Source organism: Euleptes europaea, chromosome 3, assembly GCF_029931775.1.
Source record: "Euleptes europaea isolate rEulEur1 chromosome 3, rEulEur1.hap1, whole genome shotgun sequence".
In the NCBI taxonomy this organism is placed as follows: domain Eukaryota; kingdom Metazoa; phylum Chordata; class Lepidosauria; order Squamata; family Sphaerodactylidae; genus Euleptes; species Euleptes europaea.
This window is the reverse complement of record NC_079314.1, coordinates 11658248-11669431: the sequence shown is the minus strand read 5'-3', so window position 1 is coordinate 11669431 and position 11184 is coordinate 11658248. Positions and strand designations below refer to the sequence as shown.

Here is an 11184-nt window from a genome sequence, read left to right as displayed (position 1 = left end):
GGCATCTGTGTGTGATTTCAGATGTAGGCCGAGGGCTTCCGGCAATGAGAAGTGCAAGGAGGACAGACGTCTAGGTAGGATGTACCTAAAGCTGGTTTTTCATTTGTTGTGGTGACTGAACCCTGCCATAATCCTAATGCAAACCCTGAACTTTGAACCCTCCTTGTGTGGCGAGGCGAGGCTCTGAAGGCGTGGTATGCCTTTTATGACCTTCTGCAAAACAAGAAATAGAATACGGAGGGTTTCCCCCTACCCCGACGGTGCTTTCTTGGGTAAGATGGAGCCTGGAGTCCTCCTAGGGTTGCCAACCTCCAGGTGAAGCCTGGAGATATCCTGGAGTTACAACTGATCTCCAGCTGCTTTAGATGGTGAACTTATGGCGTTACACCCTGCTGAGTTCCCTCCCCCAAACTCCACCCTATCGAGACTCCCCCCCCCCATCTCCAGGAATTTCCCAATCCAGTGTTGGATTGTCCTCTGTTGTGCTACAGGCAGAGAGCGAGGCTGGAGGCTCAAAGCATTGTCTGGGAAGCAGTCCAAGGTCATTCATTCACAGTTCAGGCAGAGTCCAAGATACCAATGCAGACAAGAGCAGTTCATGGCATGAGTCAGAGTCAGTCCAAGAAGTCTGGACACCAGTTATCCAAAGTATAGCAGGGTGGCAACGCCAATACACAGGGAAGTTGGTGACGAGTTGCTTGCACAACAGCCAATGGCTACTTGATGGCTTAAGTAGATCTGGGAGAAACCAGCTGCTGCTTGCTATCCCATCTCAGCATTCCATGCCTGGTAAAGCTCACTAATCCTATCACGCCTCGCTGGGCTTGCAGTCTAGCACTACTTCTTTGCTCTTGTAGCTGTACCCTGAGTCTCCTGCACTTCTGCTCCAGCAGTTCCAGGGGGCTCTCTTGTGGCAATGCCAGTTGCTGGACCTCTGACACAGGTGAGTCCCCTGCACTGGGTGGCTATTGACATGGGGAGGACCCATCTGCCTGAGGCTGCTCTGCCTGTGGCTGCTCAGCCTGCTACTGGTCCCATCTTGTATAGCCTTCAGCTTCACGGTCTTCATCATCTGAGGAAGCCCCAGAAGTTTGACCCATGACATCCTCTTAGAATTCCAAAATATGGAGATTGGTTTCCCTGGAAAGAAAATACCAAGACCATGGTCACACAGCCCGGATAACCTACAAGAACCAAAAAACTTCCAAAGCTTGCATGCACAACACCCACAACAGCCTATGAATTAATCCTTATTGTTGTTGTTGTTGTTGTCTGTCTCTGTCTTTCCCATTGGGACTCAAAGTGGATTACAAGTATGACAACTTCTCAGTCAGTCAGTAAGCAGATGACAAAAATGATTGGATCAGTCAATCAGTAAGTGGATTAAAAGATACAGTAGCAGCATTTGAATCTAACCATTTCAGTTTAAGGCAACAAAATCATCAGTGTCAGGAAAACTTTATCTGTAATAAAAGTCACTTCCTGAGTGGATCCATTACACTGTAGCTTTACTCCCACTAGAAGAATGTCCTCTTGAGTAATTATGTTTTGCACAATTTGGCCTTTTATGCATGGTTACTTTGTCTCATGATTCTCCTGCGATTATCTCAGTTCTCTGTTGGGGATATGCATGATGTTCTCCCCCCTGCGGGTTCAGCTCGCTTCCATTCCATGACTTCCCTGGGTTTTCCAATCCCTGTTTTATCATGCTATTACGTTTTGTTCCGAGCTTATTTTGGTTACCGGAAGGTGCATAGTCAAGTCGTGGGTCGATCTTCCCATACCCGATATACCCCTGTTCTTCAACTCCTCCTCCAGCCATCCTTCAGCCATCCCCTCTGCAATGCCCGGGAAGCCATGTGGCCTCCTCCTTCTCTGGGCACCCGCCACCTTCCCTCCCCCCCTTGTTGGTCTGATGGAAGAAGGCGTCTTTTCAAGTCAGTTTCCGAAAATGTTCACAGAATAGAGCTTCGTTTTCAAGGGGCGGGGACTCAGATGCTTATGGATTTTGGCTGGTGATTCTACAGCACTCCATTTTGTGAAATGGGTTGTGAAATGGCCCTCACCTAGGTGGGGGGAGGGTGATATTTTTATCACAGTAAGCACTACAGCCAATTATAAAACAGCATTTTCAAGGGGCGGGGACTCAGATGCTTCCGGATATGCAACCCCCCATCTGATATATACCCCAAGGGTATATCCTCTCTCTGTCTCTGTGGTCATTTTTTCACTGAGGTTTGGCATGGTTTCGCCTTTGTTTTGGCCTGTGGCAATTTTTTGATTATTCATGAACGCTTCGAGTTTTAGCAGAAAAACCATGTCAACTCCACGTCATCTCAAACCTGTGTTGGTCCGTTCTTTGTGGTTGCTACGCGTGTTTTTTTTTTCCGCTCCATGAAAAACGTTCCTGGGTTCGGACCATTTGTCCCCGCCCATGTCAGCTAATTTCTCCTCCCCTGTGAACGGCGATTGGCTGGGAGAGTTTCAAGCCTGGGGGACAGCCTCCCTCCAAGGCAGGACAAATCTCCCTCCTGCAAATCCAAGCCAAAACTCCCGTCATCCTTCTGAAGAGGGGCAGCCAGTCTGCTCTGGGTCTCCCTCCTGTCGGTGCGATCCTGTGTGTGTGTGTTGGGGGGGGCATCCTGAGAGCGGCAAATCCAAGCCAAAACTTCCATCACCCTTCATAAGAGGGGCAGCCAGTCTGCTCTGGGTCTCCCTCCAGCCGGTGCGATCCTATGTGTGTGTGTGTGTTGGGGGGGCATCCTGAGAGCGGCAAATCCAAGCCAAAACTCCTGTCACCCTTCTGAAGAGGGGCAGCCAGTCTGCTCTGGGTCTCCCTTTTCTATCTGGATGGAAGTTCCTGGCAATGGATGGCCAGAGCTCTACGGGGGGAGGGGGGACAATGATGACCGTCTGTCAAAGTCTGGGAAAGTGTGGCCAAGTACGAGGAGGGGAACGGGGAGCATGGTAAATAGAAAAATTATATAAGGAAACCAGAGGGACTGGTGCTTTTTTTGGCTGGGGCTGTGTCCAAAGAGGTGAACTGCACTAGGTAATCCACTGGGCGGAGTTGGGGCAGAGTTGGGGGCAGGCATAAACCATGAGCTTTTCAGAAGGGGACAGACCAAACCGTTGTAGAATACTGCTTGCTTTGTTCCCATGAAAAACCAAAACTACTTTTGGATTGACAGGGATATGAAAACATTAATTTAAATCGCGCCCATGAAAAATAAATTTAAATCGCTTTTTTTTTTTTGCTCCGCGGCAAGAGAGCATCAAAATCTTCCATGAAAAGTGGGCCTCAGTCTGTCTCACCCCACCAGCTTCGAAGGTCTCTGGATGACTTCAGGCTGCAGCTGACAGATCTGTTGCTCAGCTCTGCCAAAGCAACAATTCTTTGCCTGGACCATTTAGAAAGGGTCAAGTTCAGTGTCGTTTTTGGTAGGAGCCAGCAAGACTGCCATCTACTGAGATTTGGGGAGTTGGCTGCAAAGATTTTGCAACAAGACTTTGCTGCAAATAAACAGAACACTAAAATGCCCCCTTATTCTTAACTGCTAACTCTATTCAGCAGCGAACTCTACCAATAGCTATGATATTTTAGAGGTTCCTATGAGGAAAGATTTAATTGCTATAATGTATGTGCATGTGTGCGAGTAAATGTTTATGGTCAGATTTCCAAAAGGGTTTTCCTCCCCTCTTTCAAGTATCAGTGACCCTTTTGGAATGGTACATTTGTATCTACAAAATGACATATGAGGAGGGAGACACTGTATATCAGTCTATATGCTTGTTTTCTCTTAACCAAAGGAAAAACCAGGTGCTAGTTAAGCCTTAGCAACAACTATACTTGTATATGCAGTCTTGGGAAGGTGCAAAAATTGCATTGGGTTGCCAACTGGCTTGGGAAATTCCTAGAGATTTCGGTGGGCTCTGAAGAGGGTGGGGTTTGGGGAGGTGAGGAACTTCAGTGGAGTATAATGCCATATAGCCACTGTTCAAAGCAGCAGTTTACTCCATGGGAACTGATCTCTATAATCTGAAGATCAGTTGTAATTCCGAGAGATCTCCAGGCCCAACCTGGAGGTTGGCAAGCTGAGGTGGGGCGTGATTGCTGCCTGCTGAAGGAGCATCTGTCAGCTCATCTTATGTGTATCCTTGGGAAGTGAAACAAAGGTAACCCATACAACAAAAGCCTCCAAGGATTATCTCATCTGCTTTTTCATAATATATTTATTTGCATAAAATTAATTGTACGAAAGTGAAAGAGCTGTGATCAGAGAGAAGAGTTTTCAAAATTAACCACAAATGCGCAAGAAGAAAGCAAAGCAAGCATGCATAATGGGGGCAAAATGATCATCATGAAAGTTGACCCCTTCAATATCTTGTTGGTGGTCTCCATTCAACGGTACAAATCAACATGACCATTTCGAGAGGTTAATTAGAGAAGATTTCAGTGGCATTTGGCTTGGCCAAATGCCCTGAGTCACCCAACCAAGCAGCAACTAAAAGCTTTACAAATCATTCTGGCTTCTTGTGTTTTTCAGGAATGGCGTGTCAGACTCCGATGTTAGATTTTACCGGAATCGCCGGTATGCAGTCTATCCATTGAGGGGCTATAGTCACCCCTTTGTTGTCTGTAATTGTGGTGCCGATTTGTACAGAGTTAGCACAGAAAGCTTTGGAGGCGCAGCCAATGTGGACCATGGAACCTACACAAGGAAGTACGTAGTTTGTTAGGAGGGCGGGGAAAAGGGAAACCAGCCTCCAAATGGGACGTGCGGATCCCCCAGAATTACAATCATCTCCAGACTACAGAGATCAGTTCCCCTGGAGAAAATGGATGCTTTGGAGGGTGGACTCTAAGGCATTGTGCCCTACTGAGATCCCTGTCCTCCCCAGGATCCATCCCCAAATCTCTAAAAATTTCCCAACCTGATCTGGCAACTCTACCACCCATCCCCCACCAGTGGCCAGGGAGGACCTGGCAACCCTATCAGGGAAGCCCCGTCGGGCATTGAGCTGGCAAACTTAAAACAGCAAAAGAAAGACACTTCCCATGTTAGGGAAACAATGCAGTCTACAGTATATTTCTACCACCTGTTGTTTTTGAGAGAGCCAACGTGGTGTAGTGGTTAAGCGTGGCAGACTCTAAAATGGAGAACTGGGTTCAATTCCCCGCTCCTCCACATGGAGCCTGCAGGGTGACCTTGGGCCAGTCACCGTTCTCTCAGATCTCTCTCAGCCCAGGTGGAGGCAGGCAATGGCAAACTATTTCTGAACGTCTCTCGCCTTGAAATCCCTACTGGGTCTCCATAAGTCAGCTGTGACTTGACGGCACTTTCCACCACTGCCATTGTTTGTGAAGTTTCTGTTTTTCCCACTGCCTCCTTGGCCACACTTGCTTTATCCACCCGGTTTCTTCATCGGCCCCACCCTACCTACAGCGCTCCCATCTCCCTAACCTCATAAGCACCAAAACAGTGCCTGACGAATGTGTTTTATGGTTGTCACCCTCCAGGTGGAGCCTGCAATTCTGCCAGAATTACAACTGATTTCAAGACTACAAAGATCAGTTCCCCTGGAGAAAACGGCAACTTCACAGGACAGACTCTATGGTATTGCATAGAGCCTTTGGTATCCCTGAGGGTGCCATGTCACCTGCCAACACTTTTCCTGGTGTCTGCCAAGTGGGAAAAAGCCAGGTGGGGCTTTTGCCCAACAAGGCTTCTGATTGGCAATTGGAGATTTGATGGCCATGTGGATGTTCCTTTGGCAGCAGTTGCCGCCACAGTATGAGGATCTCCCAAGCTCTGCCCTCCTCAGGCTCCACCCCCAAAAATCTCCAGTTATTTCCCAACCCGGAGCTGGCAACCCTAGGGCCAGGGAAGAAAGCCCTGGCCCTGGTCGAGGACATCCAGGCAGTCTTTGGGCTGGGGACCACCGACGGATTTCAATTTGAGGCATATAATGTCCTCTGGGGGGCACACCAGGAGAGGTGGTCAGAAATGTCACCATCGACAGATGAATCGGAATTACCTGTCATTCTGAGAAAACACATGTTTGCCTCTCCTTTGCAAAGGATGACCTCTTGCCGGCATGGGTCAGGACGGTTAACGATACAAGAAGGGCACCAGAGTCCATTTAGGGTTTCTATCATAGGTGGTACTGGAAGCAAACAGGCAAGAACCAGTTTTGACGACTTCACAGATCAGGTCATCAAGTAAGGAGCGTAAAACAAATGCCACATCTATGTTTCACACTGAAATTGGTTTCAAATTAGATTATCAGTCTGGTGACTAGTTATGTTGGAAGGAACCTGTGGGGTTCGGAATGTCTCAGAAATGTATTACAGTGCTTTTCATGCCTAAAAATAACCCTGCTCTTTTTTCTCTGGAGGCCATCTTTGTAACTGCTTGTCCCCGCCATCCAGGTATCCAGGTTTAGATTGCCTCTGCAGTACCTCCAGGTAGTGGCTGGAAATCTCCCGCTATTACAACTGATCTCACTGACACAGGTTAGGGTGAGACAGTGGCTGGACCAAAGTCAACCACCATGGCACAGTGGGGATTTGAACCCCGGTCTCCCAGATCCTAGTGTCAGATCCTAGTCTGGCACTTTAACTATTACACAACACTGCCTCTCAGATAATGGTCACTGGGAAGATGAGTGTCTCTCCTTTTTCTTCCCTCCTTCTTACCCCTTCTTCCCTTAGGGTTTCCATCCTCCAGGTGGTGGCTAGAGATCTCCCGCTATTACAACTGATCTCCAGGCGACAAGAGATCAGTTCTCCTGGAGAAAATGGCCGCTTTGGCAATTGTACTCTATGGCATTGAAGTCCCTCCCCTCTCCAAACCCTGCCCTCCTTAGGCTCCACCTCCAAAATCTCCAGATATTCCCCAACCCAGAGCTGGCAACCCTACTCTGAAGGTAGAGGTCCCATTTAGCTGCTGTCATGACTTGTAGCTGTTAACCAGCCTATCTTCCAAAAGGCATGAAATGATTCTTGCTTCATCCAGGTGTGGGGTAAAAAAACCCTAATTGGCAGGGATTCTCTTTTCAGTTAGAAATATCTCCCTCTTTTAGTTCACCCTAATGATAATGATGACATCAAATGCCTACAAAATGGCTTTGTGTCATTTAGAAGGTCCCAGTGCTTCTTGCAGAAAAGCCTGGAAATCACAGATTTCTGATCTTGGATGAGGTACTCCCATAGATGCTGGAAGAATTTCAACCATGCTAGCCATCAAATGAACGAGTAAAGGCAAAGGAAGGCTGCTAAAAATGAGGAATAATGGGTCTAGGGGAGGGCTCACTGCTTGGCGACAGATATAATATGCATAGTATATAGAAGACTTTGGGTTCAAATCCTTGCATCTCCAGCTAAAAGGGATCTTTGGCCGTAGAACTGGGTACAATCTTGGTGGGGTAGATTGTAGCAGGCGATAGAAATCACTGCTCTACTCAATATAAGGAAGAATTGTACACACACATGATACACACCTGAGGGAATCACAGAGTTGCAGCCATCGTGGTAACAGCAGACAGTCTTTCCAGTCTCCCTTAGTCCATTCTGAAGATGCATAAATATCGGACCAGGAACACATTCTTCCCTCTTTGCGCACCACTTTTTAACGGTTCTTACTGTCTTTCCAGCTATACATTAGGGTGAAAGGGGGATTCATTGTAGGTTTGTGTGTTCAAACATTAACAAATTAAAACCTGCACAAAAAAACCCCTATTCTTTCATTATATCGTTACTGTAACAAATCCAGATTGGGGAGGGGAGACCAAGAACTTCTAATGTTTAGGAATGTTGAGGTCTACTTATTATTCTGGTATTTAGTTGGGTGGCTTGGAGTTCACAGAGGGAAGAGACTAAATAGACTCTGCAGCTGTGTAACTGAAAGGGACATTTTCCAACCAGCATTTACATAGATGTTGCCACCAAAAAGGATTGTACTAATTGTTTGCAGCCTTGTGACCAGAAGGCAGCACTGCAGACTAAGGGGTGTGGAGAATAGAGAGATATGCTACACATGCCCCCACTCGCTTGCAGGATGAGCCAAGTAGTCAAAGGCCACTTTGCTTGTCTTAAGAAGATAAGAGCATAAGAAGAGGCTTGGAAGACATAATTTGTTATATTTTGCTTCCCCTCCCCTTTTCTTCTTTCTGTATCCTTAAATTTTAAAATAAAATAAAAAAGAACATAAGAAGAACCATGCTGGATCAGACCAAGGCCCATCAAGTCCAGCAGTCTGTTCACACAGTGGCCAACCAGGTGCCTCTAGGAAGCCACAAACAAGATGACTGCAGCAGCATTGTCCTGCCTGTGTGCCACAGCACCTAATATAATAGGCATGCTCCTCTGATCCTGGAGAGAATAGGTATGCATCATGACTATTATTTATTTTGACTAGTAGCCATGGATAGCTCTCTCCCCCATGAACATGTTCACTCCCCTCTTAAAGCCTTCCAAGTTGGCAGCCATCACCACATCCTGGGGCAGGGAGTTCTGCAATTTAACTGTGCCCCTAGATGCCCCTAGATGCCAGGCAGGCAGCTTCTTCTCTATAGTGCGTGCTGCAATCAGTAATATAGACAGAGAGAAAGACAACGGGGCTAGACCAGTTCAGGAGTGAGAGATTCCTGATGATTGTATCTTTCTATGTCTTTAATTTTCCTCGGAGGTATTTGTGGTGAGGGTCTCCAATTAGGACTATGGCAGGGGTTTAACCCTTTCCACCCTTGTCAGAATACTTATCAATAATATTACAGGGGCAAGAGCCAATTTCTATGCCGGTGCTGGACCGCAACTCAAACCACCTGCCGAATTCATGGGTTGGCTTACTTACACCGCGTTGCTTCAATCACCAACGATCCGCAGGCATCAAACTCGGGGGCACAGGTCTGGAGAAGGTTGCTCCGTATTCTGATTCGGTGAGACACCTCGCACTGAATAGGAGTCCCTGGAGGATCAGAGAGAAAGGGGGTTCTCAATTCAATTCAATTCAAAAACCTTTATTGGCATAACAAATCGTACAAGGTATTCCAGAATTTGGCAAATGATAAAGCAGGGGTTAGAGGAATAAGACAAAGCTCCAAATTGTTTCTCCTCCAAACTCTCTCCTCTCATGTTCCTGTCTTGATTTTATTTAGCCTAGGGCACACAACTGGATCGTGAGTCAGGGAGAACTCCGGGGGGGGGGGGGAGATCAATAAGATAGGACCATTCTGGCTTATTTCCTTTGAGGTCTTTAATCTTCCTTCCCAAAAGAAGAAGAAGAGTTGGTTTTTATATGCCGACTTTCTCTACCACTTAAGGAAGAATCAAACTGGCTTACAATTACCTTTCCTTCCCCTTCCCCCAACAGACACCTTGTGAGGTAGGTGAGGCTAAGAGAACTGTGACTAGCCCAAAGTCACCCAGCTGGTTTTTTTATGTGGAGGAGTGGGGAAACCAACCCGGTTCTCCAGATTAGAGTCCACCACTCCAAACCACCGCTGTTAACCACTACACCACGCTGGCTTTTAAGTTCCTTAAAAAAAAAATCTTCAGCTGTCAAACAAAGTTTTGATATTTCTAAGGGCAATCCAGGAATATGAAATGGTGTGGTATAGCCTGATCCAGTCAAATCTTGGAAGCCAAGCAGGGATGATACTTGGATGAGAGAGGAGACCACCAAGGAAGACTCTGCAGAGGAAGGCAATGGCAAACCACCTCTGCTTCTCACTTAATTTGAAAGCCCCTTGCTGGGGCTGCCATAAGTTGGTTGTGACTTGACAGGCATACGTACATGAGGGCAATCTTCTCAAAACTTAGTTGAGGCAGTGGAGTGTGTACAATTTTACCTCATAGAGAGAATTTAATGGTTCTTCCCTAATTTTAAGGATCTTCTCTATCTCGTTTCTGACAGACATGAACCTCTGGGTGAGGAACACAGTCTCTGGAAATCCCATCCCAATGGCACGGAAGCGGAAGACATCAAAGTTACAATTCAGAAATGTAGTGGATTAAGAGCGATGAACTCTAATCTGGAGAAGTGGTTAAGAGCGATGAACTCTAATCTGGAGAACCAGGTTCGATTCCCCTCTCCTCCACAAGAAGCCTGCTGGGTGACCTTGGGCTAATCACAGTTCTCTCCAAACTCTCTCAGCCCCACCTACCTCACAAGGTGTCTGTTGTGGGAAGGGGAAGAGGAGGTGATTGTAAGCTGCTTTAATACTCCTTAGAGAAAAGCTGGTTATAAAAACCAACTCTTCTTCTTCTAAGGTCATTTATGAATGGGAGTTTTACCTGCGGTTCATTATTCGCTGGACCCACACTTTCCTGCTGGGAGTCTACGCACCAACAGTCTCCAAGCTCAAATCAGGAAGGATTTGAATCCCCATCTCATGAAATGCTCCTTCGTAACTGGCTGTAGTGAGAGAAAAGTTCCCTCCCTCCCCCCCAAACCCAATTGCCGCATAAAAAAGCATTTTAAGAACAAAACAAAAAAGAAGCAATCTGAAAAGAAGGGGGTGAGAAATCCAAACTCAGAAATAGTTCTGAAGAAGCAGGAAGTATTTGAATCCCTGCCTCTGGACACGCTGCTTTTTAATTGACTGTGAGAGAAACCAAGCTTGCATGCCCCACACTTTGCTTTATGCATGGGGATTTCACCCGGGCTGAGCTCAGGGGAGAGGGAAGAATCAGGTTAAAAGAGGAACGGGAAGTAGAATGGGAAGGTCCAGGATTTGTGAGGGCTGGCAGCGAGGTCATCTCTAATGGAGAGAAAACTCATGCATAACTCCAAGGAACAAGTGAAAGTACCCATGCATAAACGACCTAAATCATTGCAAACACCGATGGAACATTGGAAACAAAAATGAAATGGAAACTATTTAAAATTTGTTGTGCCACCCTATAGCTTACCTGTTCTAGCAATGGCAAACAGAACAGCAAAGAGGAAGAGGACCCGGGGAGTCGTCATGGTGCTGTCCAGAGTTTGTGAAGCAGCCAAGACCACCTGGATTCTCTGATCTCCCAAGCTTTTCAGCCAGGGGAGATTTATAGGGACGGTAGGGCTATAGCCTGCCTTCTCCTTTGGGCTGAGCTATCAAATTTCTTGGTCTCATTCCAAAGCAATGAAAAGAATACCAGTGTGATTACTGGTGATTTCCTCATGACCCTTGATGATAACC

General features: G+C 46.8%; 1 protein-coding gene across 1 annotated transcript; it reads right to left on the bottom strand.

The window, feature by feature from the left end:
- Positions 1 to 808: 808 nt before the first annotated feature.
- Positions 809 to 10973, bottom strand: LOC130474651 (phospholipase A2 inhibitor and Ly6/PLAUR domain-containing protein-like). The gene is made up of 6 exons (XM_056846343.1): positions 10916 to 10973; positions 8856 to 8969; positions 7504 to 7656; positions 6040 to 6168; positions 4582 to 4712; positions 809 to 1072 (listed from the first exon to the last, which is right to left on the bottom strand). The coding sequence occupies exons 1-6, from the start codon at positions 10971 to 10973 to the stop codon at positions 809 to 811; spliced, it is 849 nt and encodes a 282-aa protein (XP_056702321.1).
- Between the last annotated feature and the right edge of the window lie 211 nt (positions 10974 to 11184).

Excerpts from the sequence above, each read along its gene's own strand:
- LOC130474651 (XM_056846343.1), bottom strand. The coding sequence starts at position 10,973 with ATGACGACTCCCCGGGTCCTCTTCCTCTTTGCTGTTCTGTTTGCCATT. Across the intron at positions 8,970-10,915 it reads GTTTGCCATTGCTAGAACAG|GGACTCCTATTCAGTGCGAG; the intron begins GTAAGCTATAGG and ends CTGATCCTCCAG. Across the intron at positions 7,657-8,855 it reads GGTGATTGAAGCAACGCGGT|CTGGAAAGACAGTAAGAACC; the intron begins GTAAGTAAGCCA and ends CCTAATGTATAG.